The sequence below is a fragment of the Botryllus schlosseri genome, chromosome 10, assembly GCF_051294905.1.
Source record: "Botryllus schlosseri isolate E-star chromosome 10, Bs_hap1, whole genome shotgun sequence".
In the NCBI taxonomy this organism is placed as follows: Eukaryota; Metazoa; Chordata; class Ascidiacea; order Stolidobranchia; family Styelidae; genus Botryllus; species Botryllus schlosseri.
Window position 1 is genome coordinate 10,166,400 of NC_137245.1, and position 27,567 is coordinate 10,193,966.

A 27,567-nucleotide genomic window follows, 5' to 3' on the forward strand; every position below is an offset into this window, starting at 1 on the left:
ACAGATGTAGACAACAGTAAGGAGTGAGAAACTACTATTTACACCCTTTAAGTTAATGCGCCTTTTGGTGTTCAATGGCGTTACTGGTGGATTTGTAGTCTTGGTTCAATAATAATTGCCGATGTTGAGCTTCATACAAAATTTGAGACTTTTGTCAGTTATACGAGATCGTAGGTTAGTCTTGATGCTCCTTTTAAATAAGAGGACCCATGATCACATGCGCAGATGGAGCCAAGCACGGCCGCTACAGCAGTACATTCCCGCTGTAAAGTGTGATATGTCAGTGACATAGGGTCAGGGGAGGCAAGTGAGGCAGTGTCTAGCCCAGGGGTGGGCAAACTACGGCCCGCGGGCCGCATGCGGCCCGCAACACGGTTCTGTGCGGCCCGTGAGAGTCTAAAGAAACCTTTTAAAAATATTGATAAAATGCGTACTAAAAATCGAAATAATGCAGGGACTTGATTAAACTTTTTCTTAGTATATTTCACGATGATAATTCAGTGGTTCTCAAACTGGGGGCGCCCCCTTGGGGGCGTGAAAGCAACTGAAGAGGGGCGTGAAGCTAAGCTCAACTGAAAAACTTTTCGCGCTACGCGTGATTTACATTCAATTCATAGTTATTGCTCTGTATTTTGTATGAATTTCACATTTTAAAATCTCTCATCCACAGTCGTAACCTTCCATGTCAGCAAACTATTCATTAGGTTTGCTAGCATCTTGGCTGCGTTTTGTGATATGACAATAAGGGGTGCGCGAAATCTTTCACCATCATAAGGGGGGGGGGCGTGTCTTAAAAAGTTTAAGAACCACTGTTCCAAGGTTAATATTTCCTATATTTTTTATGTTTAATTTTGCTGCGCGACAGCCCGATCTCAAGGCCCACACAGTTTAAAAGGTTTCAACTGCTAAACATCATAGAAATCCGAAACGAGATTGACATAATTCGGATCGCGAGTGAGATTTCAGATTGGCTACTCCTGTTTTAATTATTTCAGGGATGTGTTTATAAAAAACGATTCGCTCGAGTCTTAGAGGTAGATTCGTTCTGCGTATAATTGGGGTATTATTATTTTATCTACACCTGCGTGTTTGAAGCAAACATGGTTACGATGCTGTCAGCATTGTGTGTTCTGGAATTTAGGCAAAAGTGGAATCAGTAAATCTATGAACGGATCGTTGCTCACAGATTTAAATTTCAATCCTGTTCTAAGAATCGGGATAACCGACTTTCATCTCTATAGTTTTGACAAGTTGGTTATTGAGGTCGGCCAGCCTATGAAATCTCACGACTATGTTTCTGACGCGTGTAAGATATCACCAAAGCAATGTTTTTTTTAAATGAGCACATATACTATTTCCATGTCCTCACTATATAATCAAATACCAATGTTGCGTTTTGGTTTATAATCCCAATTTGATATAGTGCGGCCCGCGAATGGATTCAGATGTTGAATGCGGCCCGCGAGCTCAAAAGTTTGCCCACCCCTGGTCTAGCCTGTCGTGATGGGTGAACGAAAATTGTGAAACTTTCAATGATTACACTGGTCAACAAGCTGAAGAAAAAAATTGGCAGAACATCCAGGAGCCGTTTCTGGGGTTTTCGAGGTTGCTGATTACGAATATCACATTAGTTTTGCCAGATTGGCTCTAGAAAAGAAGATATTTATACCCCTAAAAAGCTTAAAATGACTTCATTTACCCTTGAATATTTCACTTGGTAGGAAGTAAATCTTATATTTTCTACTTTTATTCCGCTCATAAATATATAACTGACTGTGATGAACACTCATGTCGTTCTCAGTTGGGCCTATTCCATCAATATTAACATGACCTGATGCGATAACTTTGTTGGTTAAAAAGCAGTTTGTCCAGCCTAAAAATTGTACTTTGGCACAAAGGAAATATATTTTCTCCTGTACCAATCGGTCATCCTACCAAGATGAAAGAGGAGTATAAAGCTATGAAGTTTGTCCCTGGAAAGCTTAACTAGAATACTCATATGTGTCTCATATCTTTTCACTTGTAGATGGATAATTTTCCGTAAAGCCAACAAAGTGGGTATACCTAGTATCCATATCAAACGAGAAGCTTAAATCTGGTAACTTTGATAGATTTCAGATTCGAATACGGATGAAAGATTCCAATTTCATATTAGGAAGGAGTTCACCGCGTGGAATTTCTCCTAAGATGTAGTAAATAAAACTTTTTAGATGATCACAAAGCACCCAACAACAAACAGTTGCATGTCCGAAAATTCGTGTCTATATACATATTGAAACCATGGAGCAAACATGAGCATTAAATCTCACTTCCTGTTCAGTCATCTTGATATATATCCTATAATATTGTTGATTAGAGGAAATAGAAATGGGAAAGGTTCCACCAATACATCAAAACAACAAAAGAAAGATATCAGTGCAGATGCGACGAACATTAACAGACTATTGCTGAAACCTTTCGAAAAACTGCACTAAATTGCTTACAACTGAAAATAGGACAATAACCAATTTTGCTTTAAGATAAGTTATTAATATTATATTCCAACAGATGATTTTGAATTTAAAATAGGTGTTTGACATAAAACTGATTCAATTAATGCAACGTTATTTGAGTATTTAGGTAAATACTTATATGCATGATTGAAGTATATTTATGTACATGACATCCGTGAAAGTCTCCAATTCTAATATCGCGAAAAATTATTCTGTTGATGTATTTTGATTTAAAACTGCCTTTACCGTGTCAAAATAACAAGTGCTATGAATTTCTGAACCGTATAGTGCGACTCAGCCGATTTTTATCCAGCCCATACAGCGATAATCTGAGATTTAGTCAAAATAGCCCCATGGTTTATCTCCAAAAATAGAGCCAATTTGGAAAAATAAGCTAAGGCATATTCTGAATTAGTGCCCTATCAGAACCCCCAAAACCACTCTTACTTTGTCTGCCAAAAAGTATGTGTTGACCAGTGTTATCGGTATTTTCTATCGATGTTCATGAAGGACTGGATTTTGTACGTTTCTACTTCCAAAAATCGTGCAATTTGGATATATATTATTCGAATATAGAGTGCGAAACGAGAGGTAAGGCCCAGGTGAGGTAGAGACGGGCCAAGCCTACCTGTGATAGCGCAATTTATCATAAATGGATTTAAATTTCTAGTAACTAATGTTGATCGAATGTAACAGTCGCACTGATTCCAAAAATCTAAATATTGATCGACTTTCCGATTCACGAAGTATTTTGCGGTAACATAACGTTGTCCTACACGCTTACATTTTGTCGCAGGAAAGCTACCTACAAATCAAAATGGATAGCTATCGCATTGTTTTTAATTGTGAATGTGATTTTCACGGCAGTTCATTTCTCGCCGTAGATCAGGACGACAATGTGTATGGTGTCGCCATGTCCGCTATTCTGTTTCATCAATATGGTTTCGTGCAATGTAACATTTCAAGGCGGCTACATCGAATTCGCTCGTGATATTGTTCGCTGGCGCGACGGCAACTTATATTTGAGGATTTTAAAAAGGGGGACTGAGTCCTAGCCCATAACCCTTCACCTCTCCAAGACATCTTTATTGTTTATACTGTCACGAGAATTATTATTCTGGCCGTGATGGAAATTTACAAGTTTAAAAATTGGCGCAACATTGATAAATTATGCACAAAAATTAAAATTTGGGAAAGAGCCATATCTTATACCCAAAAGAGCCATATATGGCTCGCAAGCCATAGGTTCCCGACCACTGGTATGAATGAAAGCTACTTGAGTACTCTGAAGAAGTAGAAGTAATTCGATACTGATCATCTCTGATAGTATTTTGGTGTCTCTACATCTATGATCATTTTTTATCAGGCCGATATCCATATCCTGAATTTTTTTCTGTCTTGGTACAGCAGGATCTAATTTCGGTATGTACTTTTGTAACACGCCGTTATGCCGATAGGGAGGCGATGAGGGTCTATACCAGGGGTGGGCAGACCTACTTCGTGCGTGAGTCGCATTCCAAAAATCCTAGCTTTGAAAGAGCCACCACACAAAACCTCAAGCATACGAATTTATTAAGTCACAATGAATTGTAGGCTATCGGATAAAGTTTACTCGTTAAATCTGCAGATTTACTCCGCAAGTCTGTCTTAGTTAGGTAACCCGAGGCAAAGTTTTGGTGTTTGGTTTCGTAATGACGTTTCAAGTTTCTGTTTTATTTTCCCGTTCATACTTTCTCTTCTTGCAATTATCGCTCGACGACATTTTCTTAACCTAATTCTGCAGAAGAGTAGTTTTCACCACTGCTTGCCCGGAAATGATTGTGACCTGCGCTGGCGTGATTAATACCACGTAAATTGTTGAACACAATGATTTATCATTGATTGATTACCAGTAACCATTGTAGCTGGTGAACTCGATGTGAAGTCGATTCGAGAGTTCAATTGCAAAGTTCTAACCGTAGTGGCACTGTCCCATAAATTTTATAAGTCTTGTGTAAACCATAAGGAAACAAACAATACGCAAACAATACTTATTTACAAATTCGATATAGAACGCATCAATTTATTATCGGTTTAACCTCTATAGACAAATGGCGCAATCGAGGGCGGAGCGAGTCCCAGTTTGCCTACCCCTGATCTATATACAACAGTCATCAAACACCTTCGAAGGGATTCCGGAGTCGGTTTCGGTCTCGACCCCGCCACCCATTGTTGTGGCAGGCAGTGTTGGGATGACTCGAGTCTGATACGAGTCGACTTTTTCGTATGACTTGACTCGAGTCACTTTGCAAAAATGACTTGACTTGACTTGACTCGGCGCTTCAAAAACCTGGATTGACTCGTGACTCGGAGCAAAATTTGCGAGTCAATTTCAATTCATCAAGTAAACGGTGTCGTTTAAATCACCGCATCTTGTGCACGTTCGGATTATTCACGATACGCCAGTGTCACTAGTGAGAGCAACCGGTCATTCACAGTTGATTCACTGATTATCCATTGTTACATCACTAATAAACTCACCGCAAACAGAATGATCTCAGCTTGCGTTGTCGTAACAGTAGTAGTAGACTTTTCTAATAGCAACGTATCGCTGTTTATTAAACGTCTCTATCCTTACATTGCACAGCGCTCGCCTTTACCAACCCTCTTGTATGATTTAAATCGAACGAATATAGTTTATGCGTTTATATTCTCACGGATGTGTAGATGGTAAGTGTATTGTATTATATCAATTTCTTTCAACTTCTCGAGACTCGTATTCGATCCTCTATTTTGGTTGATAATAACAGAATGTAGCAGGTAGCTCAGAGTCGTCAAACTTGACTGATGTCGCGGGCCGGATTCAAATATTCAGATCACTCGCGGGCCTCACCAGTCAAATGATTCCAAAAATATTATCAACTCTTAACTCACTATATGCACCTTTGCGCATTCTCGGAATTGGGTGTCAACGTCAGCGATTTGCTCCTGACGATGACTAGAAATCACAAGTCCGCTGTCAGGTGGTTATAATGTGACCTATGAACATACTCGACATTTGCCATCTTGAAGGAATATTTATTGGAAGTATTTTTTACTACAAATTCGAGAAATGTGATAGATAAAATACACACATTTTTCAATCTATACTCGGAATTGCTCGGCGGGCCGGTTGAAATCATTTGACGGGCTTTATGTTTGCCCCCCCCCCCCCAGATCAGATGTAGCTATACAGTTACTGACGCATTTTATTAGCAGTTCTACGTGTGCGTGAGCGATACAACGCATTTTTACATGTACATTTAACTTTATATTCGGTATTTGATTCAAGATAAATGGCCAATTATTCTGCCTTTACCACAGCTAGCAAAATGTAATGACTTTGAATGATCACTCGCACTCCGGAAATCCAATTTGACTTGAATTGTGACTTGACTCGTGACTTGACTTGACTCGACTTGACTCGAGTCACCTGCAAAAAACGATTGACTTGACTTGACTCGAGTCACCTTGGAAAATCGGTTGACTTGACTTGACTCGAGTCAAAATGTGCAATGACTCGAGATGAGTCGTGACTCGAAGGTAGTGACTTGATCCCAACACTGGGCAGGAGTGGAACGTACCACCTCCACTTCATCGCTGATTAGTTAATTATTCAATAATAGAAAATCCACACAGCTCCTTTATTATTGCCGAACCCATACCTTTTCTTCGTTGAAAACAGTGAGTAACTCAAGAATGTCTGCGGCCATGCCCATATGTACCAGAAGTAACTGCGACATTTGTTCCCTAGATATCTTTCCTCGCGGAAGGAGTCCTCTACAGCAGATGAGAATCAGCATCATCAACTGTTCAAGAGCTAATGCCCATCCAAAATCGTCGAGATATATCGGTATGTACACCTGAAACACGAAACTGAGGGTTTGAGAAACTACAGTTAAGAATTATTATTAGTCGGCATTTAGCAGATCCAATATAACCTCGATATAATACCGCATCAATTGCTAATGACAGGTTAGATTTTTGGTGAAGCGGAACTTCGTGTTCTGAACCAAGATTGCGTGATGTCTCGTAGAATAACCGTAAGTTAAATCCTAGTGTAAAGATATAATATAATTATATTTTAATTGAATATGTTTCATCATGTTCTGCAGGCCAATGACTAGTTTGTTAGTTGCTGGGATATCTACATATCCTTGGTTGGTTGGTATAATCATTCAAGGATTTTCAACCGGATGTATCGTACACCCCAGGGCGTACCAAAATCTTAAAAGGGTGTACCAGATCCGCATTAAAATAGACCAATGACTAGCTTTCACAATAAATAGGCAAGTTTACGTTTCAGAACATTTTCACCGCGTCTGCGATATTGTACAATGCTCATATCAGCTGTACGTTGCTTGTGAATTACATTCCGTCATAAGATAATGCTTCTCCTCATCATTTACACGTTGGTAATGGACTTATCGGTTCCTTTCGGAGCAGAAGAAAAGGATTTTTGTCCTTGATCTTTTTTGCGGAATGTACACCGACTCATGATATACATACACACGATCTGTGCACATGCATGCCATGAGTGCATGACGTGCATATGCCGTTAGACAAGAAAGGTGCAGATATAGCATTTTTAGGCTTTTTAAGTCTTGCACCACCCCTTCACGCTTGTCCAGTAACACCTGAGCGCCAAGCGGGGAAGTCATGGATAACAGTATTACTAATCAAGGCTTTTATCGTACCCTGCCTGGGAGCGAAACCCGCAAGACCTACGGATGAAGATGCCGGACGCTCCACCATTACGCTACCTTGTAACACGACGGAGTTAACATGTTTTCAGCTTGCGAAATCTGTTCATAATGATTATTGAGGAAACCGCCGCGAGAGCTCACACATATTGAATTATTTGGAACGTCCAGCGAGATGCTTATAAATAGCGCAGTGCACATAATGCAGTGAGTAGCCAGGATGTCTCGGGGGTCGAGTTTGAGAACCACTGCGCTAGATGGTGGTCCGGTAACCTCGGGCGCTGAGTATGACTTTGCATTTCCAATACGTTGCAGCCTTTTACTCATATTGTTTCAACAGGCCAAAGTTGACCAATCTGCACACGTTAAGCAGTAATTATGTGGCCCTCTACACAGAATTAAATTATCGCGTGTTGGCGACTGTCAGTACGCAATTTCAATTACAGAATTGCTTCCCAACTATCTGAGTGATTTTAATTAAACTTGAAAAAATTACTCACGCCTGGCGCGATTCAGCAGGGTGACTTGAACTTTTTGTTGTAAATATATTTGCATAACCTGCGCCCCACCGCACAAATGCGAACCACATTGGAAAATGATGTACCCGTAATCGTGTGCGTGACCCCAATGAAGGTTATTCTCTTACGTCTGGACCAATATATAATTCGACTGTGCCTACACTCCAAAAATAACAGCATTCAACAAAGTGAATAATAAAAACCGGAACCATCATTAATTTTGCACCCCAAATTTTCAAACAAGCCCCCTCCATCAGCTCTACCGCGTTAATCTGATCACATGGGCTAATATTGGATACATATTTGACCGTAAATACGAAACAACCAATATTATCGACGAAATTAATTTTCCAGGTGGAAATTTTTTCAGATAATGTTTTCAAGCATTTATTTACTCCCGATTTTGGCGTGGAGCTAATACGCATGCGGAGGTGTTCTGTTGCTAGAATGAAAAACTTTTAGCGTTAGCTATACCTCATGAAATCAGTGATGGCACAGAACACCAGATGGGCTCTCGGCGGTGCGAATTTCCCAGTAGCCAATTTACCATTATATGACGTCCAAATGGGCCAAGACGAGTCTCCGCCGGAATGCGGCAGTATGTTATATATGGAATCGAAGTACGGCCATGAATAGAAAAAAGTTTGAATACCCTTGGTTCAGGCTTACGATACGGAATCAGTGTGTTATGTGGTCAGGGGTGTACGAGATTCGAGTAAACGATAAAAGGGTGTACCACGCTGAAAAAGGTTGAAGAGCATACCAGCACTCACTATCGCAGATTGTATTTGGGATCAATAAATACCAAGAGGCTTAGCGTGGATGAGGGCTTAGTTGCTCTGCCTACCCCAAATAATTCACTGGCGGTCTTCTCCACTGAATAATGCGTATGCATCATCATCTGTTTCGCTTGTTGGTGACGTACTTCCATCAGGCGCAACTCGAGCAAACAGACACCGGGTACGCCGGCGGCAATAAAGCAAAACATTGCCGGGGAGAACCTGCAATATAGCGACAATATACCTGGTGCGGTAAAACCCTTCCAGCTTCATCTAAATATACAGTGGAAATCGTTTGTGCCTGAATTTCGGCAGTATGAACATAAACAAAATACGAATACGCGGTCACAAATCATTATTTCAATGAATGTTACCGCTTTGCAAATCTAAAATGGATTTATATCCATATGGATGACCAATATTTTGAACAAATGGATTCAGTGGCATTTCGTAGATCCTCGCAGAAATCGTAACACCGTAGGGCAATGGTGCTCACAAGTTTATCACAGGAGTGGGCAAACCATTCAGCTCGCGGGCCGCAAGAAACATCTGAATCCAGTCGTGGGCAGCACTATAGTAAAATCGTAATTATAAGCCGAAACGCAAGCTATTATTAGATTATATGAAGTAACCGAAGACAGATAGATAATACCTACAGTTGTGTAGCCTGAAAAAATTGGTCGACGCAAAATGTTCATGAGTTAACAGAATACTCCCCTAAAAGATACAGTAACACATGGTAAAAAACGACGTTATGGCATCTATTGGGTGGTTAACAAACCCTATAGGGGATTCTTGCGCAATTCTGCATAAATTTCACTCACAGAAATAATGCTATGCTGTGGTATTTATGGCGTAAAAATCCAGCAGGTACTTAGTGAATTTGGGTAATAATAGTATTACCTGCATATTGCATACATGATTTACGTTATCATTGTCACAGTTACCGGTATAGAGCTGATGAACCGGTGTATTCAAATATCTAGGACACGTATTTAGTCTTCTTGACATATATTGAGCCAATTATTATTGATTACTTTGTTGAATCATACTGCTATTTTATGACCTCCATTATAAATTGCTGTCACTCAAAATTTATTGTTATCGCTCACATGTACCACAACAAACTAAAAAAAATCATTGCTGAGACACGTGCGATTTCCAATTAGTAATTCTTCATGGAGCTTAATATTTTCCTCTGCTGGTCGCATTTGTACCGCGGGAGTCAAATTTCAACGGCATGATGAACTGGCGCGAGCTATTTCGGCGACATGACAATTGACATATTTATCGAAGGTTTTGCCAAACATGCCAATGTGATCTTCGAGCCGTAGTTTGCCCACCTCTGGTTTATCACCTTCTAATCTACTTTCTAGATCCCAACAATACCGAGATATAGGTCTACTGAACAAGCCGCACACCGTCTACGGCTGTGTAATATTGACCGACAATTTCGGAATCATAAGAAATAATACCGGTCTGGTGTAAAATGCCGAATACATCGATTGCGCAACATCATGAATACCAAACAACAACTATCATCATTATAAGATTAACGCAACGCAAGTGTTAACCAATTCTCTTACCATTTCCATTCCCCTCCGCTATTTTCGCGCGCAGTAATGTAACTCTCCACCAACAGGCCAAGGTTCAGCAGCAAAAGAGCCCAGTATCTTTGATCGCTGTACGCGACCACAACCCGCCATACAGATATAAAGCAATAACCCGCAAATATCATACGTACGGCCAGGGCACGTGCAAGCGTTGCCAGGCAGAATGCAGGCATTTCTCGATTCCGCTAAATGATATCGAGTTAAATGATAATCGAGTTAAAATGTATCATAACCGTTACGACATTGATTCAAAGTCAACGCGATGGTAGCAAAGCATATCTGTTCTGACCTTGCCACATTGCCCATATACTCAGATTCGAAGAAATACGCGTATATGCGTATATTACTCTGATACTGATTTTCACAGTACGTTTACAAAGTTAAATTTTAATGATTTGTCAAACATAATTTGGCGTAGGACATGTGTTTTATTCAAGATACCGCTAATAATTAATGTTATGCACGTCAAATCGGATAGCATGGGGGCATGTTAACATGATCATATTGATCAGAAAACTTGAATATTTACAGTACGAAGCTGCGTTCCAAGTTTTACTTTATATTCACTTACTCAAAGTCGCAGGTCTTAAGCAGCAAATGATTCGTCAGTAGGTATATGTCCCACGGCACATTGGAAAAATAAGTTACGATGATTCTCAAACTCAATTTTCGCTAGTCTGTCGACACTCTACATAATTACACTGGTCAACAAAATGAAGAAATAAAATTTAGAGCCGTTTCTGGGGTTTTCGAGGTTGCTGATTACCAATATCACATTATTTTGCCAGACTGGGTCTTGTTCAGAAGATATTTACAGTAGGGTTACCTTACCATACGTCCTCTTTTAAGAGGATTTGCCCTCTTTTTTGACTTTTTTGAAAGCGTCCTCGGAGGACGCCCTTTTATCCTCTTTTTTGAGATTTTGTCCTCTTTTGTGAGAATTTAGGTCAAATTTACGCCCGAAATCGACTGAGATGCCGTAAATCAGCACCGAAATAACGCTCAGGCGGGTATTACGGGAGCTGAGCCGGAGATGACCTCTCTTGTTAGTCAACTACCTGAAAATATGAAGGAAAAAAATGTATTTTGGGCGCCGAGCGAGAAAGTTGACATAATTTTTTTCTAGTCAACCACCTGAAAATGTGAAGGGAAAAACCGTATTTTGGGCGCCGAGCGGGAAAGTTGAGCTTCTTTTTCTAGTCAACCGACTACGAAGTGAGAAAAATTAAGCATTTTTTCAGGATTTTCCACCGGTTTTGCAAGTCTGACAATTCTGAGAAAGTGTCCTCTTTTCAGATCCAAAATATGGTAACCCTAATTTACACCCCTGAAAAAGCACAAAATCACTGTATTTACCATGGAATATTTCACTTCCTAGGAGAAAAATCGCAGCTCTTTCTTTTTTTATACTGCGCATAAATAGATAATTGACTATGAAGAACCCTCATGTCGTTCTCGGTCATTCTATCAATAATAACATGACCTGGTGCTAGATATTTTTGTCAAAAAAGCAGTTTGTGACGTTTGTGGGGTTTTACAGGGTTTACACCTGAATATATAGCTATGACAGCTACGTATAGATTGTGAAGACACAATGCCCTCTATAAGGGTCACCTATATCTTTAGTATCACTTATAAATTGTCAGGCAGAGGTGCCAGTGTGCAACAATTTGTGATAATACAGTGTTCAGTTCCTCTATCATATGCAGCTATCACTTGCAAATTGTCAGGGAGAGATGCCAGTGTACGACAACTAGTGATAAAACAGTGTCCAATTCTTCCGTCGTATGTAGCTACCTTTCAGGCGTAGCTCACACACAGCTTTAATTCCGTCGTATGGTAACTTTTCAGGCGTTCATACAGCTTTCAACCAGTAATTATAACTAATTAGTATCCAATTAAGCCAATCAAACTTGATACAACCAAATACTCCAATCTGTAACGTTGTAGTACCAGAGGTGGTCAGTAACGAAGTACTTCTACTTTTTGAAGTACTTGAAGTAGATTTTTTCCACCCACACTACTTTTTAAGTAGTTATGATTTTGGACTACTTCTACTTCTACTCGGCAGTTTTCAGTTTTGTAGGCACAAATAAGCGTAAAATACCTACTTACTTACTTTCTTGTGAACCGCCACTTCTACTTCTACTTGAGTAGAAATTCCGGCGTTACTTCTACTTCTACTTGAGTAACGACGTTGACTACTTTGACCGCCTCCGTGTAGTACAGGGGTGGGCAAACTACGACCCGCGGGCCGCATGCGACCCGCAACACCGTTCTGTGCGGCCCGCGAGAGCCTAAAGAAACTTTTTTAAAATATTGATAAAATGCGTAGTAAAAATCGAAATAATGCAGGGACTTGATTAAGCTATTTCTTTGTATATTTCACCATGATAATTCTAATACAGTGGTTCTCATACTGGGAGCGTGAAAGCATCAAAAGTGGGGCGGAAAGCTGAGCTCAACTGAAAAATTTTTCGTGCTCCGCGCGATTTACCAGCAATTTTGTAATTGTTGCTCTGTATTTAGTCTGAATTTCTCTCGTATATAGTCGTTACCTTCTATGCCATCAAACTATCCGTTAGGTTTGCGAGCAACCTGGTTGCGTTTTATGATATGACGATAAGGGGGCTGGAAATCTTTCACCATCATAAGGCATGTCTTAAAAAGTTTAAGAACAGATTGCTGCTCTGCTCACAGATTTAAATTTCAATCCTGTTCTAAGAATCGGGACAACCGACTTCCATCTGTATAGTTTTAACAAATCGGTTATCGAGGTCGACCAGCCTAAGAAATCTCGCCACTATCTTTCTCACGCGTGTACGATATCATCAAAGCAATGATTGGTTTGTTTTAAATAAGCACATATAATATCTCCATGTCATCACTGTACATAATCAATTACCAATATTGCGTTTTGGTTTATCCCATGTTATATAGTGAGGCCCGCGAATCGATTCAGATGTTGAATGCGGCCCGCGAGCTCAAAAGTTTGCTCATCCATGTTGTAGTAAGTAGCTCTCGTAAAGAAGAATTTAGTTGATCATTCTGGTTAGAAAGCTTCAAATTATGTCCTCTGTACAAATGGCTTTCACTCTCAAAAGTGGTATAGAACCACGCTTCCAGATTTCAAAACGCATTTTGCGGCAATATATATAATAACATGTTTGAAATATTTTGTCAGGAAAACCCCTATATAGTGTGATCGAACTGTGTTGGTGGAGATTTTACTATCTACAACGGTGGTTCCCAAAGTGTATGGGTGCCGCCGCCGCCTGGGGGCGTTAGCGAGCTGGCGATTGGGGGCGCTGAGAACAATGAGAGCGGTGTAGGTTTAGAAGGGATCTGATGCGTAGTGTTGAAACGATTGATAAGTAAGGCAGCTAACTTCTCAATGAGAATGCAGAATCGATTCAGCCAGGGCAATTTAGGGTCATCCATCTATTTATTCAACTGTACCAAGAAAATCCATTTTCACTTCACAATGTTGATCCGGCCCATCAATGGACTAATTTAGCAGACGGCATTATCCCGGATAAGCGTGATTCATTGTGTGCTGTGAGATCTACGAAGTATTTGAGAAGGTATTCCTCACTGCAAGGTGTGGTGGCTTTTAACAGAAACTGGCATGCGTGATTTTACTTTGCTTCAAACGATCGTGGGTTTACCACAGTGCTGCGACCATGGCGATCACGGCGTTTCAGGTTGCGAGATTCGATATCGCTTCCAATTCACGGGAATATATTTCAAAATTTATGAGTAAAAAATATCCGTTCTTAGTAATGATGAAACCTGATAAAGATAAAATGGCACTATCACCTTCTCAGGCTTACCTGAGCTACCGGCCCAGCTCGAATACCTGTTTTTGACGGAGAAAAATAAATCAATCATCTCAGAAAATTGAATGAAGATATGTTGATTAGACTCCAGGATACATTCCAATTAGAAATTACTCACCGAATAATCAATCCATTCTGTGAAGTTTCCGAGCATGAAATGATTGGGAAGTTGATTACACTGTAACAGTGTTGGGATCAAGTTACTACCTTCGAGTCACGAGTCATCTCGAGTCATTGCACGTGTCAACTCGAGTCAAATAAAGTCAATCGATTTTCGAAGGTGACTCGAGTCAAGTCAAGTCACTAGTTTTTTGGAGGTGATTCGAGTCAAGTCGAGTCAAGTCAAGTCAAGTCACGAGTCAAGTCACAATTCAAGTCAAATTGAATTTTCGAAGTATGAGTGATCAACTGATCATTCAAAAGCATTACATTTTGCTAATACCTGTGCTAAACGCAGATTATTTGGTCATTTATCTTCAATCAAATACCGAATATAAAATTAAATGTACATGCAAAAATGCGTTGTATCGCTCACGCCCACGTATAACTGGCAATAAAATACGTCAGTAATTGTATAGCTACATCAGGGGTGTCAAATATACGGCCCGCCAAATGATTTCATCCGGTCCGCGAAGCAATTCTGAGTATAGATTGAAAAATGCGTGTATTTTATCCAGCTGCAAATTTCTCGAATTTGTAGTAAGAAATACTTTTAATAAATATTCCATCAAGATAGCAAATGTCGAGTGTGTTCATAAGTCACACTATAGCCACCCAAAAGCGGAGTTGTGATATACAGTCAGAGATGGTCATTAACGAAGTACTTCTACTTTTTGAAGTACTTGAAGTAGAATTTGCCTACTCAAACTACTTTTTAGGTAGTTATGATTTTGACTACTTCTACTTCTACCTGTCAGTTTTCAGTTCTGTAGGCAAAAATAAGCGCAAAATATCTACTTACTTAGTTACTTGTGAACCACCCCTCCTACTTCTACTTGAGTAGAAATTCCGGCGTTACTTCTACTTCTACTTGAGTAGCGAGGGTGACTACTTTGACCACCTCTGTATACAGTCATCGTCAGAAGCAAATCGATGACACTGACACGCAATTCTGAGAATGCGAAAAGGTGCATATATTGTGTTAAAAGTTGGTAATATTTTGGAATCATTTGACTGGTGCGGCCCACGAGTGATCTGAATATTCGAATCCGGCCCGCGACGTCAGTTGAGTTTGACGACTCTGAGCTACCTGCTACATTCTGTTAATATCAGCCCAAATAGAGGACCAAATACGAAGCCTCGAGAAGTTGAAGAAATTGATATCGTACAATCCACTAACTATCAACACATCCGCGAGAATATAAACCATATTCGTTCGATTTAAATCGTACAAGAGGGTTGGTAAAGGTGAGCGCTGTACAATGTAAGGACCGAGCCGTCTAACAAACAGCGATACGTTGCTATTAGATTAATCTACTACTACTATTACGACAACGCAAGCTCTGATGATTTCGTTTGCGGTCAGTTTATTTGTGATGTAACTATGGAGGATCAGCTGGTTGCTCTCACAAGTGACACTGGCGTATCGTGTATAATTCGAACATGCACAAGACACAGTCATTTAATCGAGACCGTTTACTTGATGACTTGAAATTTACTCGAAAATTTGTGGCCACGAGTCAATCCACATTTTGAAGCGCCTAGTCAAGTCAAGTCATTTTTGCAAATTGGCTCGAGTCAAGTCAAGTCACACGAAAAAGTTGACTCGAGCCTGACTCGAGTCAAGTCATGACTCGAGTCATCCCAACACTGTCTCATACCCTCATAATTCTATGGAATTAAAAATGCTCCTCCTTATTATTATATTTTTGTTAATGTTATAAGTCCAGCATTCTCATGACTCTAGTACAACAAAAACTTACCCTAATGAGCACATAACTGCTGACTTTTAGCACGGCCTCCTTCTAGGATTCAGTAAGTCACCGCCTCGTGCATGGTTAAGATGGCGAGGAGGAGCCTAGATAGACCTTAAACACTTGGCAAGTCTACTGGTTGACCTGGTTGTTAATATTACGTCACGTGGATAGAATATTTACGACATTTCGAATTTCATTCACCGCATTACTGACGTTAGAATATGGGATATTCGAATAGCTTTCAATTAAATAGTATATTCATATTGAAATGAACCCGAATATTTTCGGCTGACACTCGTCAGGGGTAATCGTCAGCAGCTAGTAGAGAATTAGAAAGAACATTGTATATCAACAATCGTATCACAAAATATGACGTCACCAGCATGAAATTTCGAATGAGAGAGCGTTCAATGTACTATTTTTAGGTGATACACGAACTCCTTTTGTTGACAGAGTTTTGGTTGGTGTATTTTGATAAAAGTTGATTCCAAGGCACACAAATGGAATTGTGAACGGCCTCGACCTACGATTCGAAATCGGTCGTCTCGATAATTATTCGCACAAATCGGATTATCCAACAGATGTTTGCCGATGGCAGAATTAATTGCCTTTGATCGATCAGCATCAATCTTAAGTGGATGAGTTAAGGGTGAGCTTTTCACATCGCGTGACGCACGTGTTCTGATAAATCTGGGGACATGTTGGTTTATGCGGTCCTGCAGACGTGGAATCAACTTTTATCAAAATACACCAACCAAAACTCTGTCAACAAAAGGAGTTCGTGTATCACCTAAAAATAGTACATTGAACGCTCTCTCATTCGAAATTTCATGCTGGTGACGTCATATTTTGTGATACGATTGTTGATATACAATGTTCTTTCCAATTCTCTACTAGTTGCTGACGATTACCCCTGACGAGTGTCAGCCGAAAATATTCGGGTTCATTTCATTATGAATATACTATTTAATTGTATATTGAAGTTCTGTACCTCCAAGAAGCTCTTCGAATAGCTTTCAGTGAATAAATTTACAATATGTCGTTCTTGTTCAGCGTAATTCTGAAGTTCTGTGACGCAAATGGCTTGTTCATGCTATGTTTACTCACCGGTACACTCAGGGCTGCGGCAATTTCTCGCCGTTGGTTGTTGTTGTTGTTGTTGTTGTTGTTGTTGTTGTTGTTTATGAAACAAAAAGATTTGGCACTTATCGCCTAACGGCCGTTGGTTCTCAATCTTTTTGACCTCAAGGCACCCTCTCAATGGGGTAAATAGTTCGTGGCACCCTATAGCAGTTCGAGTACTTCAAATGGCGTGTAGCGTACGCAGTAAGTTACACTACCACGAGCGGGGCGGGGCTAAGTGATTTAAGTACTCGAATGTGAATCGAGCATTCATTGTATCGATTCGATACGGGCAATGCTTAGTATCGGTAAATCTAATTTTTCACTATGTAAGGCGCTCTCGCGTCATGATGAGAAATAACCGTGCAGTCGGTGCACCATTTTCCCCCTCATCAAAAAGTATATGCATCAAATTGAATGATTATAGTCGATAATAGTTAATAGGCATTCTTATGCGTTATTAGGGCTAACCTTTATTTACAATATCTTTATTTGCCAATAAATGATTTGACAAAATACAGTGTTTGACTAATTAAATTCATCTACTATCCCCTAAAATATAGTGGCTAACAACCCCGAGTCACGAGGAGAATACGATATAAGTTGGCATAACTCTATGCTCCCGTTATTCTATTCGAGATGCTCAGCGCCCAAGAGCGATATCGTTATGATCAAGGCGATATTTTTACCTAAAAAACGAAAGATTTTGACCTTTTTTGACGTACAAAAAAAACTTAATTTAACCAAATTTTGACCTCACGTATGCAAATTAGGGGTTTTCGCACATAATGTAAAAAATTGTACTACTCATGGAACTGTCTGTCCTTACGAAGTAGTTTGGCCTGAAAAAAAAAAGGTTTTTGACTTGAAAACTGACAAATGCTTACATGAAAAAACTTTATTTCCCCAAAATCTAGCCATGAAGAATTCCAATATAATTACACGACGTATTAGGGTAGGAATAATTGGAATTTGTTATAGTAAAACGAAAGATAATTTCCTACATGCTTGGATAGGAAGTGTCTGTCCTTACTAAGTAGCTTGCCAAAAATGGAGAAAGAACGTTCAACAGCAGCAGTTGTTGGCTGACAACACTGAAGTTTTGCGTACACTGCTGGTGACACACCGTGTTGCTTCATTTTGACAATGTTTTCTACATCACAATTTTTCATCATGCGCTTCTCGATATAAGAGCCATGAAATGCCCTAGCAGTCATTCTTCAGTTATATGTAGGTCTACCTCTGTCTTCACTAAGACTTAGAGTAACATCACCGAGATGATATAAATATCCATCGAAACAAGAGAGCATGGAAGATTGTTAGATTTACGTCGACTTACGTGGGGAAGCGAGTGGCGCAGTTGGTTAAACACTGCAGTCGCGACACCAATGGATGCTGGTTCGAGTGTGGGCTCTGCCATGTTTATATATATTTGAGGTTTATCTGGGCTCCTCATCGCCGATCCCGCTGTAAATGCAGCCCCTTGAAAAGCCCAGAGTAAGAGAGAGCCGAACTCTAGAAAGATGACAGCAAAAGACCAAGTTGAAAGAGCATAAGCAAAAGACATCTGACATTACTGAACTTAATGTACTGGGCGCAAATGATCTTATAGGCGGTAAGCGCCAATGTGGTGTGAATCAAACAAAGCGTCGATTTATGTCGAATTTCTTCTTTGATAATGCGGAAAATGCAGGTATACACTGCTGTTTTCGCGTGTAATTCCAGTCATGATTATGATAGAACAATTTCTCGCAGAAAAACAGGTACCTACAACGAAACAATTCACTGAAAAATTCGCAGGGAACTTGTCCGAAATGTATCGATGATACCGCTCTAGAGACCATGTCTCATGGGAAAGAAGTGAATTTCGAGAGTGAGGGATTGGTTTGAGCCCCGCAGCGGCTGTAAGAATCATCTTCTGGCTCAAGGTATGATCGAGACGGCTAGGAGAACAGATTTATAATAAAATCAGACTTCAGACTCTACAGTCTACATTATATCATTAGAATCGAATTGGAATTAATCATTTTCGAAATTTCGATAGTCACTCAAACGCCGGTCCCCTGTCACACCCTTGGGACGTCGGCCAAAAATATCATTTTGGCCACCATGGAATCAACTGGGCTGGTAGAACACATTTTGAAAGGCCTCGAACTCTGCATATATATCATTAGTATCGAATTGAAATTGGTGATTTTCGGAATTTCGGTACCCGAAACACACCTACTACCCCCGTTCGACTCATGGGACGTCGGATAAAAGCTGCGAAATCGATCGTTGCCATTCAATTTTTACATTCGATAGCCAAACCCACAACAATTGCAAAAATATCGCGAGTTCAATACAAACACGCACCGCTCAAAATGAGGGAAACATTATGGGAGTCGATGCCTCTTCGTGGACACTGGACAGCACTAGAAGGTAACTTCACAGTTCTATGTAGACGAGCTTTCATGGACCTGGCTGTCCAGCTCTGGTCTGACACCGGCAAGCAAAACATTCATTTTCGCATCACAGGACAAATCGCTCCCAACGAAATACTACCGTTAACGAATTCTGAAGAAATACACAGACGGTAAATGCAGAATGTGCCACAACCAACATGAAACTGTAGCACATTTCACGTTTGCCTGTGGCGCACTTGCAGCAACCGAATACACCTCGATACACAACAGGATGGGTCACTACATTCATCTTGAACTATGCAAACATTTCAACATCACCATCACGACAAACATTGGTACGACTATAGTCCAGCACCAGTCAGGGAAAACGACCAAGTAAAAATTTGTCCAATGTACCAGTCATAACTGACCGTGAAATCAGGAGCAAACGCCCAGATACGATGATCAAGCTCAAAAGAAAAGAGAATGCTTATTTATTGAAATGGCCGACCCAGCTGATCAAAACATCACAAAAGGAATCAGAAAAACAATCAAAATACGCAGAACGCGAAATGGAATGTGAGAAAATGTGGCGATGCAACCACAAAAATTTCGGGACACGTTCGATCCGACATGATCGAGAAGATCACTTTATTGGGCGCCGGACATATTCTTCGGAAGGCCTTGTACGCACCACCTGACTAAATAACACGTTTATTCGAAAATCACAGCATAATTTCTGTATTTTCGATTCTTCATTTTCAATCATCTTTACCTCTGCAACCCGTACCAACTCTTCATCGACCGTAATTCTGTAATCTGACTTCTCCGTGTATTGCATAGGAATGAGATTGTAACTTGACCACTGAAATTTTCAAAGTTTACTTCACTGTCGCCATTTTCCATGGGGAGCAGGTTGCTCTCCCGATTGTGTGTGTATTTACCAGTTTTACAGTGAATAAATATATTAATAATAATATCCTCGCGGCAGTGTCTTGAATACGATAATTTTAATGGAAATTATCATCGTGAATACTTTCGTTTGCTACATTTTAATTTACAGAGGTCAAGCCTTCTGCAGCAACTATTCGCAATTAGTAACGAAACGTAGCAAGCTGTACTCCAAAACACACGCAAAGGTTGCGAACCAGAACTGTAAGTGTCGAACATTCACCGATATCACACTGAAACGGCGATAAATTGAATATGGCGAGTTGTGACCTCACTTAGGCTAGTGACCTACAGGTCACACACCACTCGTTAGTAAGTTAATCGCTATTCCAAATACAGAGGGAATTGAAGCGGCCTTTTCTATATATATATGTGGATTAGGTTTCAAACTATTATTAACGTACAAATTAGAAACCAATACAATGGATTGGACACTGAACACGAATAACAGAATGCTTAGCACAGCCTACTCGACAATAAGTTGTACACAACGATGTAGTCCTAGAAGCCACAGCCATGAGTAAACTGCGAGTCCGTGGTACATAGCACCATTGCCTGGATCAGATATCAAGGGTATTCTTTCTCCTGTTTCCGAAATGGTGTGCTGGACGATCCAGTCAACGTAGCTTTGAATGCTGGTGTAAACACCTGGCCTGCGAGCAAGCGCGCACCCGACCCCGAAGCTCGTTATTCCTTGAATGACGTAGGGCGAATCGCTGCTGTTCGATACACGACAAGCCAGAGGACCGCCGCTATCGCCTTGGCAAGTATCGATTCCGCCTGCTTCAAATCTAGTAGGAAAAACGAAACAACGAAACGTGAATGAAACGGGAATGCTGACATTTACACGTTTTGGCTACAATAGGTATATAGGTTAAATAAAAAATAGGAATTTTGTTAAAAACATGTGGACCAAGAAGAAAAGAAGAACATGTAAACTCATATGGCAAAAAGGTTTTCGATCTCTGTCATAAATGGATCAAAAATATCTTTAAACAGGACTACATTTTCGTGGGCTCCAATATGTCATTGTGAGAGCAAATAGCGGCTTCCAGAAATTTCCGACCACTCCCCTGAAGTTTTCATTCTGGGCCATATGCCAAGAAGACATACTATCCGGTTACAGAAAAGGCGGCTTACCCTGCGCAAATTTGATCATTGGTAACCGTAATGTTGTCTGCAGAATACCAATTGTTGCAGGTGGTTGTATCGATAATATCTACGTTGGCGTAACGCAATTGAGCGATCGACTGTCCCGTTCCTGCATTTGATACAAACCATAATAAAACAGTAGAACGATATTTAACATGGCTGTAATGACTCGATTCATGACTTGAGTCGTATTCCACGTTGTCTCCTCTTGACTCGAGTCATTTTCGCACAAATGGTAAATTACTCGACACGACACATCAATATGAATTAATAAAGACTCGTATATCAAAACCGACAACGAAAAAATAGGACCGGAAATTATGTTTATCTGTTTGCATAAACATGTTTGGCATGACACAAATGACCATATAATGACTATTATGAATCCTAGGCCTTCGATGTCACCCAAAAGTAGTTGAAGTTGAATGCTGAATGGATACTAAACAGTAAACACTGTGCTCGGACTCCACCCGTCGCTAATTGACATGGACTTGACTCGAGACGAGAATTATAGTTTCGATACTATTTCCACTGTGGAAGCCTTGAAACCTTGATTGGCATTATTGAAGCATACGAGACAAATAGTGCAAAGCTACGAACATTACTGAAAATAACACATATCCGAAGTCGTGATCATCCCACAACATTTATCACAAAGGGCAATGAAATCGGTATGATCGAAAATACCTAAGTAGATTTAATTTGATCGATAACAGGCATTATTTTCTTTGTGGTGACCGAAAAGGTGCATATTTGAACCAGTGATGAGCGGATAGTGGTTTTCGAGACTCCGAATCCCTCCGACAACTTTAGTGTCTGAGGAAAACTCCCTCCGACTCCCAACAGCTCAATCCCAGACTCCGAGATACTCCGGTGAATCTCGTCAAGTATCCGAAATTGTGGCAAGCATGGTACACGGTACACATGGTACAACATGGTACATGTGATAATATGGTTGGCCTCATAGTATTGTTTACTCTCCAGTCCCCAATTGCAGTGCAGATGGCTGATTTTTATGCACTTGGCAATCATTTTTGCATGTTACCCGTCATATTACAACTTTACAAGGTGTCAACTGTCTGTGTTTTGGTTTGTAATCATAATCAATAGTGTATTCTGGTCAGAGCTATCCAAAGATATCGGAGACAAAATTTACATTACTCCGAAATTATCCGATAAAATATCGGTAGTAAACTCCGAATCCGCTCCGACTGTCACAAAATCGGCAAAACTCCGCTCCGAATCCACTCCGACTCCGCTCCGATGCTCATCACTGATTTGAACTAGAGTTGGATTAACCGGTTAACCGGTTAACCGCAGGTATTTTTATTATCCGATATCCGGATATATATCTGCCGGTTAAACGGATAAAATAGTATCGTTAATAATGCGTTTTACACTTTTAGGAAGCTTCAATAAGTCGTATTATCAGTGTTGCGCGCGGCCAATAAGCGAGATACGTCAATGCAGTGTGTAACGCGACGCAATCTCCCGCTGAGAAGATAGCCAAATTAGGTCATTGATTGCCGCGAACTCGGCTATCGTTGCTGGTCTGATTTTTCGAGTCTTCAACAAGCCTATAGTTTCGCTGGCAGAATCACATCTACAATAGGCTCTGGACTTTATACTATCACTGGCCTACATAATCGCATCTGCATTGGCTTGGTGCTCACGATATTATCGCTGGCCTACACAATCGCATCTGCAATAGGCATGGTACGAACGATATAATCGCTGGCGTAACCATCGATTCTCGAGCCTGGTATGCGTTGGCTCCTATATCTTGGTTGCTTGGAGACAATATGCCGGTAAGACTATTATGATCAGCGATTGTGATTAATGAGTGACATCGCGAAACTGAATGCCATCGAATGTTCGCATTTCGCAAACACGTTCGTGCGTGCAAGCGTAATTGATTTCCGCTGATACTAAATTCTTTAAAAAAAATCGAAACCCCCTCGTTTTATTTAAAACACCCCCTTATTTTTGGGCTGGCTACGGGCCTGATCACGTGAATTTCCCATGGAGGAATTAGAGCCAGCAATCATGTCGGCCTCAATTCCAGTATCAACTACTCGTCATTCCAGTACTGGACACCTAAACAGAAGAATGGGCAAAAAGGAAGCGTTGCTTACTATATTCATCCCCATTTTGTGGAAGCAGAAAGGGCATTTAATACGTCTGGACTCTTTGTTACAAAACTCCGGCCCCGACTACAGGATGCCACTATTGATGCAGTGTACTTTATCAGGAGGGAGTTGCAGAAGCAGCGAACATTAAATTTGCGTGATTTTTCTCCTATTCGCTCGTACTGACTGATGCGCGTGTACGTATAAATCTACAGAAACACTGCATAATGATTTTGCGATCCATCTGTCATGCAGACCTCGTGAAATCGATTATCTCACTTAGCATTAACTATCCGGTTAACCGGTTAGCTAAATTCCAAATATACGGATATAACCGTTATCCGGACAGTGAAAATTATTGATATCCGAACTAACCCTAATTTGAACTTTGGGATAGTATATTATATTCTGATATGACGTCATAATGAGTGATACTCGACTACTTGACTCGAAGCATAATACGTGATTCAGAATCGAATCACTAAGGTACTCGATTTTTCCCAGCCTACTTATAACCCTGCTATTAACTTACAGATTTGCTGGAGCTCCAGTCCGATTTTTTGCACGCATCGAGATCACGATCATGCGAAAATTCAACTCATATAGATAGTAAACTTGAGGGCGCATTACTCAAATAATGAATCAGCGGGTCTTTCGGGAATAAGTTTAAAAAAATCAGCTTTTTTAAAGTCAAACAATAAAAAAATATGAAGGAAGACTGTATTTCTGGTGTCGAATCGGAAAGTTTACCTTTTTCCAGTCAACCGACTACAAGCTTGAAGTAAATTTAGCAATGTTTCCGGATTTTTCTCCGGTGTCGCAAATCTAAAAGTTTGTATAAAGTGTCCTGTTTTTAGATTCTCAAAATTTGGTAAGCCTAAGCTATATGCTCTAGCTATGAGTTTATGTAGGCTATTTAGTCTAATATTTTTTTCATATATAAGGCAAGACTATAGCTCAATTTTCCCTATCTTCAAGGGGTACATGTCTGTAAAAGTTGGAGAAACCCTGTACTAAATTAATTGTTTCGTAAGGAAAGGTAGGCCTATATAGTTTAGACGATTGCGACCTTCGTGCTCTTGGTGCTCACCATTAGTTTCCCCGAATCCTGAAATAACGCAAGATTCGCCCCCAGACACGGTGACTGTTGCCGCCGGTAAACTGATAGGCTGGATATAGGAATTGTAGGTTACAATATCGTTGAAATATATGAGACTTACGTCAGTCTTATACGTGCTTGCGTTGTAATCTATGAGAGATAAATTATAGCGTAAGGTTTTACAGGCTGTACAGGCTGAATCTATCTGTAAGCGCATACCCTCGTGAATTCGATATGAGTTGGTGTACCGTTCCACAGTATTGGAGCTCGGATTGGTAAGACCGTGAACTCCAATTCGCAGTAATATGCCAGTAATATTAGGTCTGAATAAAAGGATGTTTCGATTTAGTGTTGCCTACCGCAGTGCTTCCCAACCTTTTTCAGTCCGCGACCGATTTTTAATGCATTTATTCATTGTGCGACCCACCATGAGATATGACCGAATGGAATGTATAAGAACGTAATGTAATTCCGCGTAAAATGAGTCGTATCAGTAACGAGTTAAATTAGACGCTAACAAGTGAAATTAAGAGACCATTTGAGAATACTAGTGTATCAACCAGACAGGAATATCCGTAGCATTAGATTGCAAAGGAGAAAGCGCGTGTTCAAGTATTAATTCGTCTTTTGGTTAGAAAAAGGTTCCCGAGAAATTGTTTTCTGATTACAATCGCACTGGATGGAATTTTCCAATCAACGCTCGTCAAAGCCATTGAGGAGAGGAATGAATTATTTTCAATTTCAAGGCTTACGCAAAAACACCCCTTCCAATTTCGCTTTCTTTTTTAATTGACTGTCGCGAAAATCTGATTCATTGGCTGTGAGCAAGGGAACGTACCTTACCGCACTGTGGTCGCAAAAATAATTTAATTCAGGGGTGGAATACTGCTGGCATCTGTCCTTTAAATCGTGAGAAGATTAATTGTTTGGCAGATTTGGCTAGTTAAATAAAATAACTAACATGTAAAAATTCCTCGTGCGCCACCAGAATTTACTTCGCGACCCACCGCTAGCAAGCAAATTGGCCTCCTGCTCTAAATGGGCCAGTGCCTCACCAGCCATGGACCTCACCCCCTCGTCACTGGTAGTGATGAGTATGGATTTACATTGGCAAGCTGAACAGATTTGATGATTTTTGCCTGGCTTGGATTGAATATGGATAAAAATTATTTTAGAGCTAGATTTTGATTTGGACATGACTAGTGACTATAGTGCTGAAATTATCCGTTCCATACCACTGAGAGTTAATTTATCAACGGAAATTATCATTTCGATAGTATTTTCCACTGTGGTAGCTTTGAAAGCCTGATTCGTCGTATCATATCCTAGAAAACATGCAGCATTACAAAGCTTCAAATTGCCGTTGAGGGCATTGTATTCTTTGCGGTAGCATAAGAAGTACATATTGTTACCCTTCCTATCATTCATTCGGTTGTGACATCATAATAAGATACACTCGATTTAGATTCGAATCACCCGGGTACTCGATTTGCACATGCGTAGTCACTAGTAGCAACACATATGTAGCCAATTCTGTTTACTAAACACTTACCTATTGAAACAATGAGCCGCGCTCAGTACATAATTTTTGCTGATGAGACTTCCACCACATGTGAAGGTATAGTTTTCTTGGGACAAACTCGTGTAAATTGCCACCTGCCAAGGCCATTGACCGTCACTTGCGGGTGATCCACCAACAATTCGGCCATCGCCCGCAATACGGTTTCCACCAGTCACCTCAAATCTGGTATCTGAAAAATAACATTCGTATTAACCTATTCTTGTCTCTGTACGTTCTACACTTCAGTTGTACACTTCAGTTATCGCATGCCAATTTACATAGGAAATCGCAGACGAAATAAATGACAGGCGAAAAGGCGAAAAAAATGAGACTTTGTTGTTTGCTGCAAAACCTCCGTTATACTGTTCATGCCGTTAAATTGCACTGTCGAAATGTAAAGAAGTCTGTTTGAAATTATCCACAGCATTCTCATATAACTAGTGCGAAACGAGTTGCTGGCTACTTTTATACAATTTCCCATAACACTTGCACTATGGTAACGTACGTCCAAATTAGGTCTAGACCGTGGACAGTTGCGAACTTTCCAATCAGTTTAAAATTTTATCTTTCATGTCTCTAATTAATGGAAAAGCTTCCAAGTTCTAATATTTTTATTGAGATATATAAATTTCAATATATCTCGCGGATAGGCGGGGAACTTAGCAGGGACCGGAGGCTGTGAACCAGTGCTCTAAAGGGAAATATTAATTCATATAAATTATTGTTCATGCATTGTATAGGCAATTTGATTTAAATAACACGCGGCTACCAAGCCGCGTGTTGCCGACCCCTGTCCCATGCACACATATCCCCATATTATAACCGAGAATTCAGCTTACCCTCCACAGCCGCGACGAAATTGACCGCTGAAAGAGCGCACGCAAGCAGGAACAACATATTTTCTACTCGAAACTCACTGCGACGAATAACTTACTGATAATTTTGCAACCAGGTATTTATAGTTACCCAGAACAGGCTAAATATAAAGCGAGAAAATGAAACTGGTTGGAATCAAGTTTCGTTCATAGTTTCGAAAATCCTATCTTGAAGGGACGTTCTCAGTATCATTTGTATCAAGTTCCCGTCCTCTCCGCGTCCGCCGAAATTTAGTTTTCCACTTATTACAGATTCGAAAACCCTTGATTTCAAAGACTTCCATCGTGTCATGTCGTGGCGATTGTGTGATATGACCACCGGAAAATTGTGCTCTGTGATAGGTATTTTTCGTATGGCCGTACCTTACTTTTTGAACAACAAAAACAAGAGATCGACTTCGAATTGAATCGAGTAG

General features: G+C 40.3%; 2 protein-coding genes across 2 annotated transcripts in view; one reads left to right on the forward strand and one right to left on the reverse strand.

Annotated features, from left to right (window-relative positions):
- The window catches only part of LOC145449116 (ciliary microtubule inner protein 2C-like), a 231,067-nt gene that overhangs the window by 68,535 nt on the left and 134,965 nt on the right, over positions 1–27,567 (forward strand). The window lies entirely within an intron of this gene.
- Positions 20,251–27,200, reverse strand: LOC145448974 (trypsin II-P29-like). Its single transcript, XM_080327432.1, has 6 exons — positions 27,116–27,200; positions 26,268–26,466; positions 24,935–25,038; positions 24,707–24,865; positions 21,476–21,596; positions 20,251–21,126 (listed from the first exon to the last, which is right to left on the reverse strand). Exons 1-6 carry the CDS (start codon positions 27,171–27,173, stop codon positions 20,802–20,804), a joined length of 966 nt encoding a protein of 321 aa, XP_080183558.1. The 5' UTR covers positions 27,174–27,200; the 3' UTR covers positions 20,251–20,801.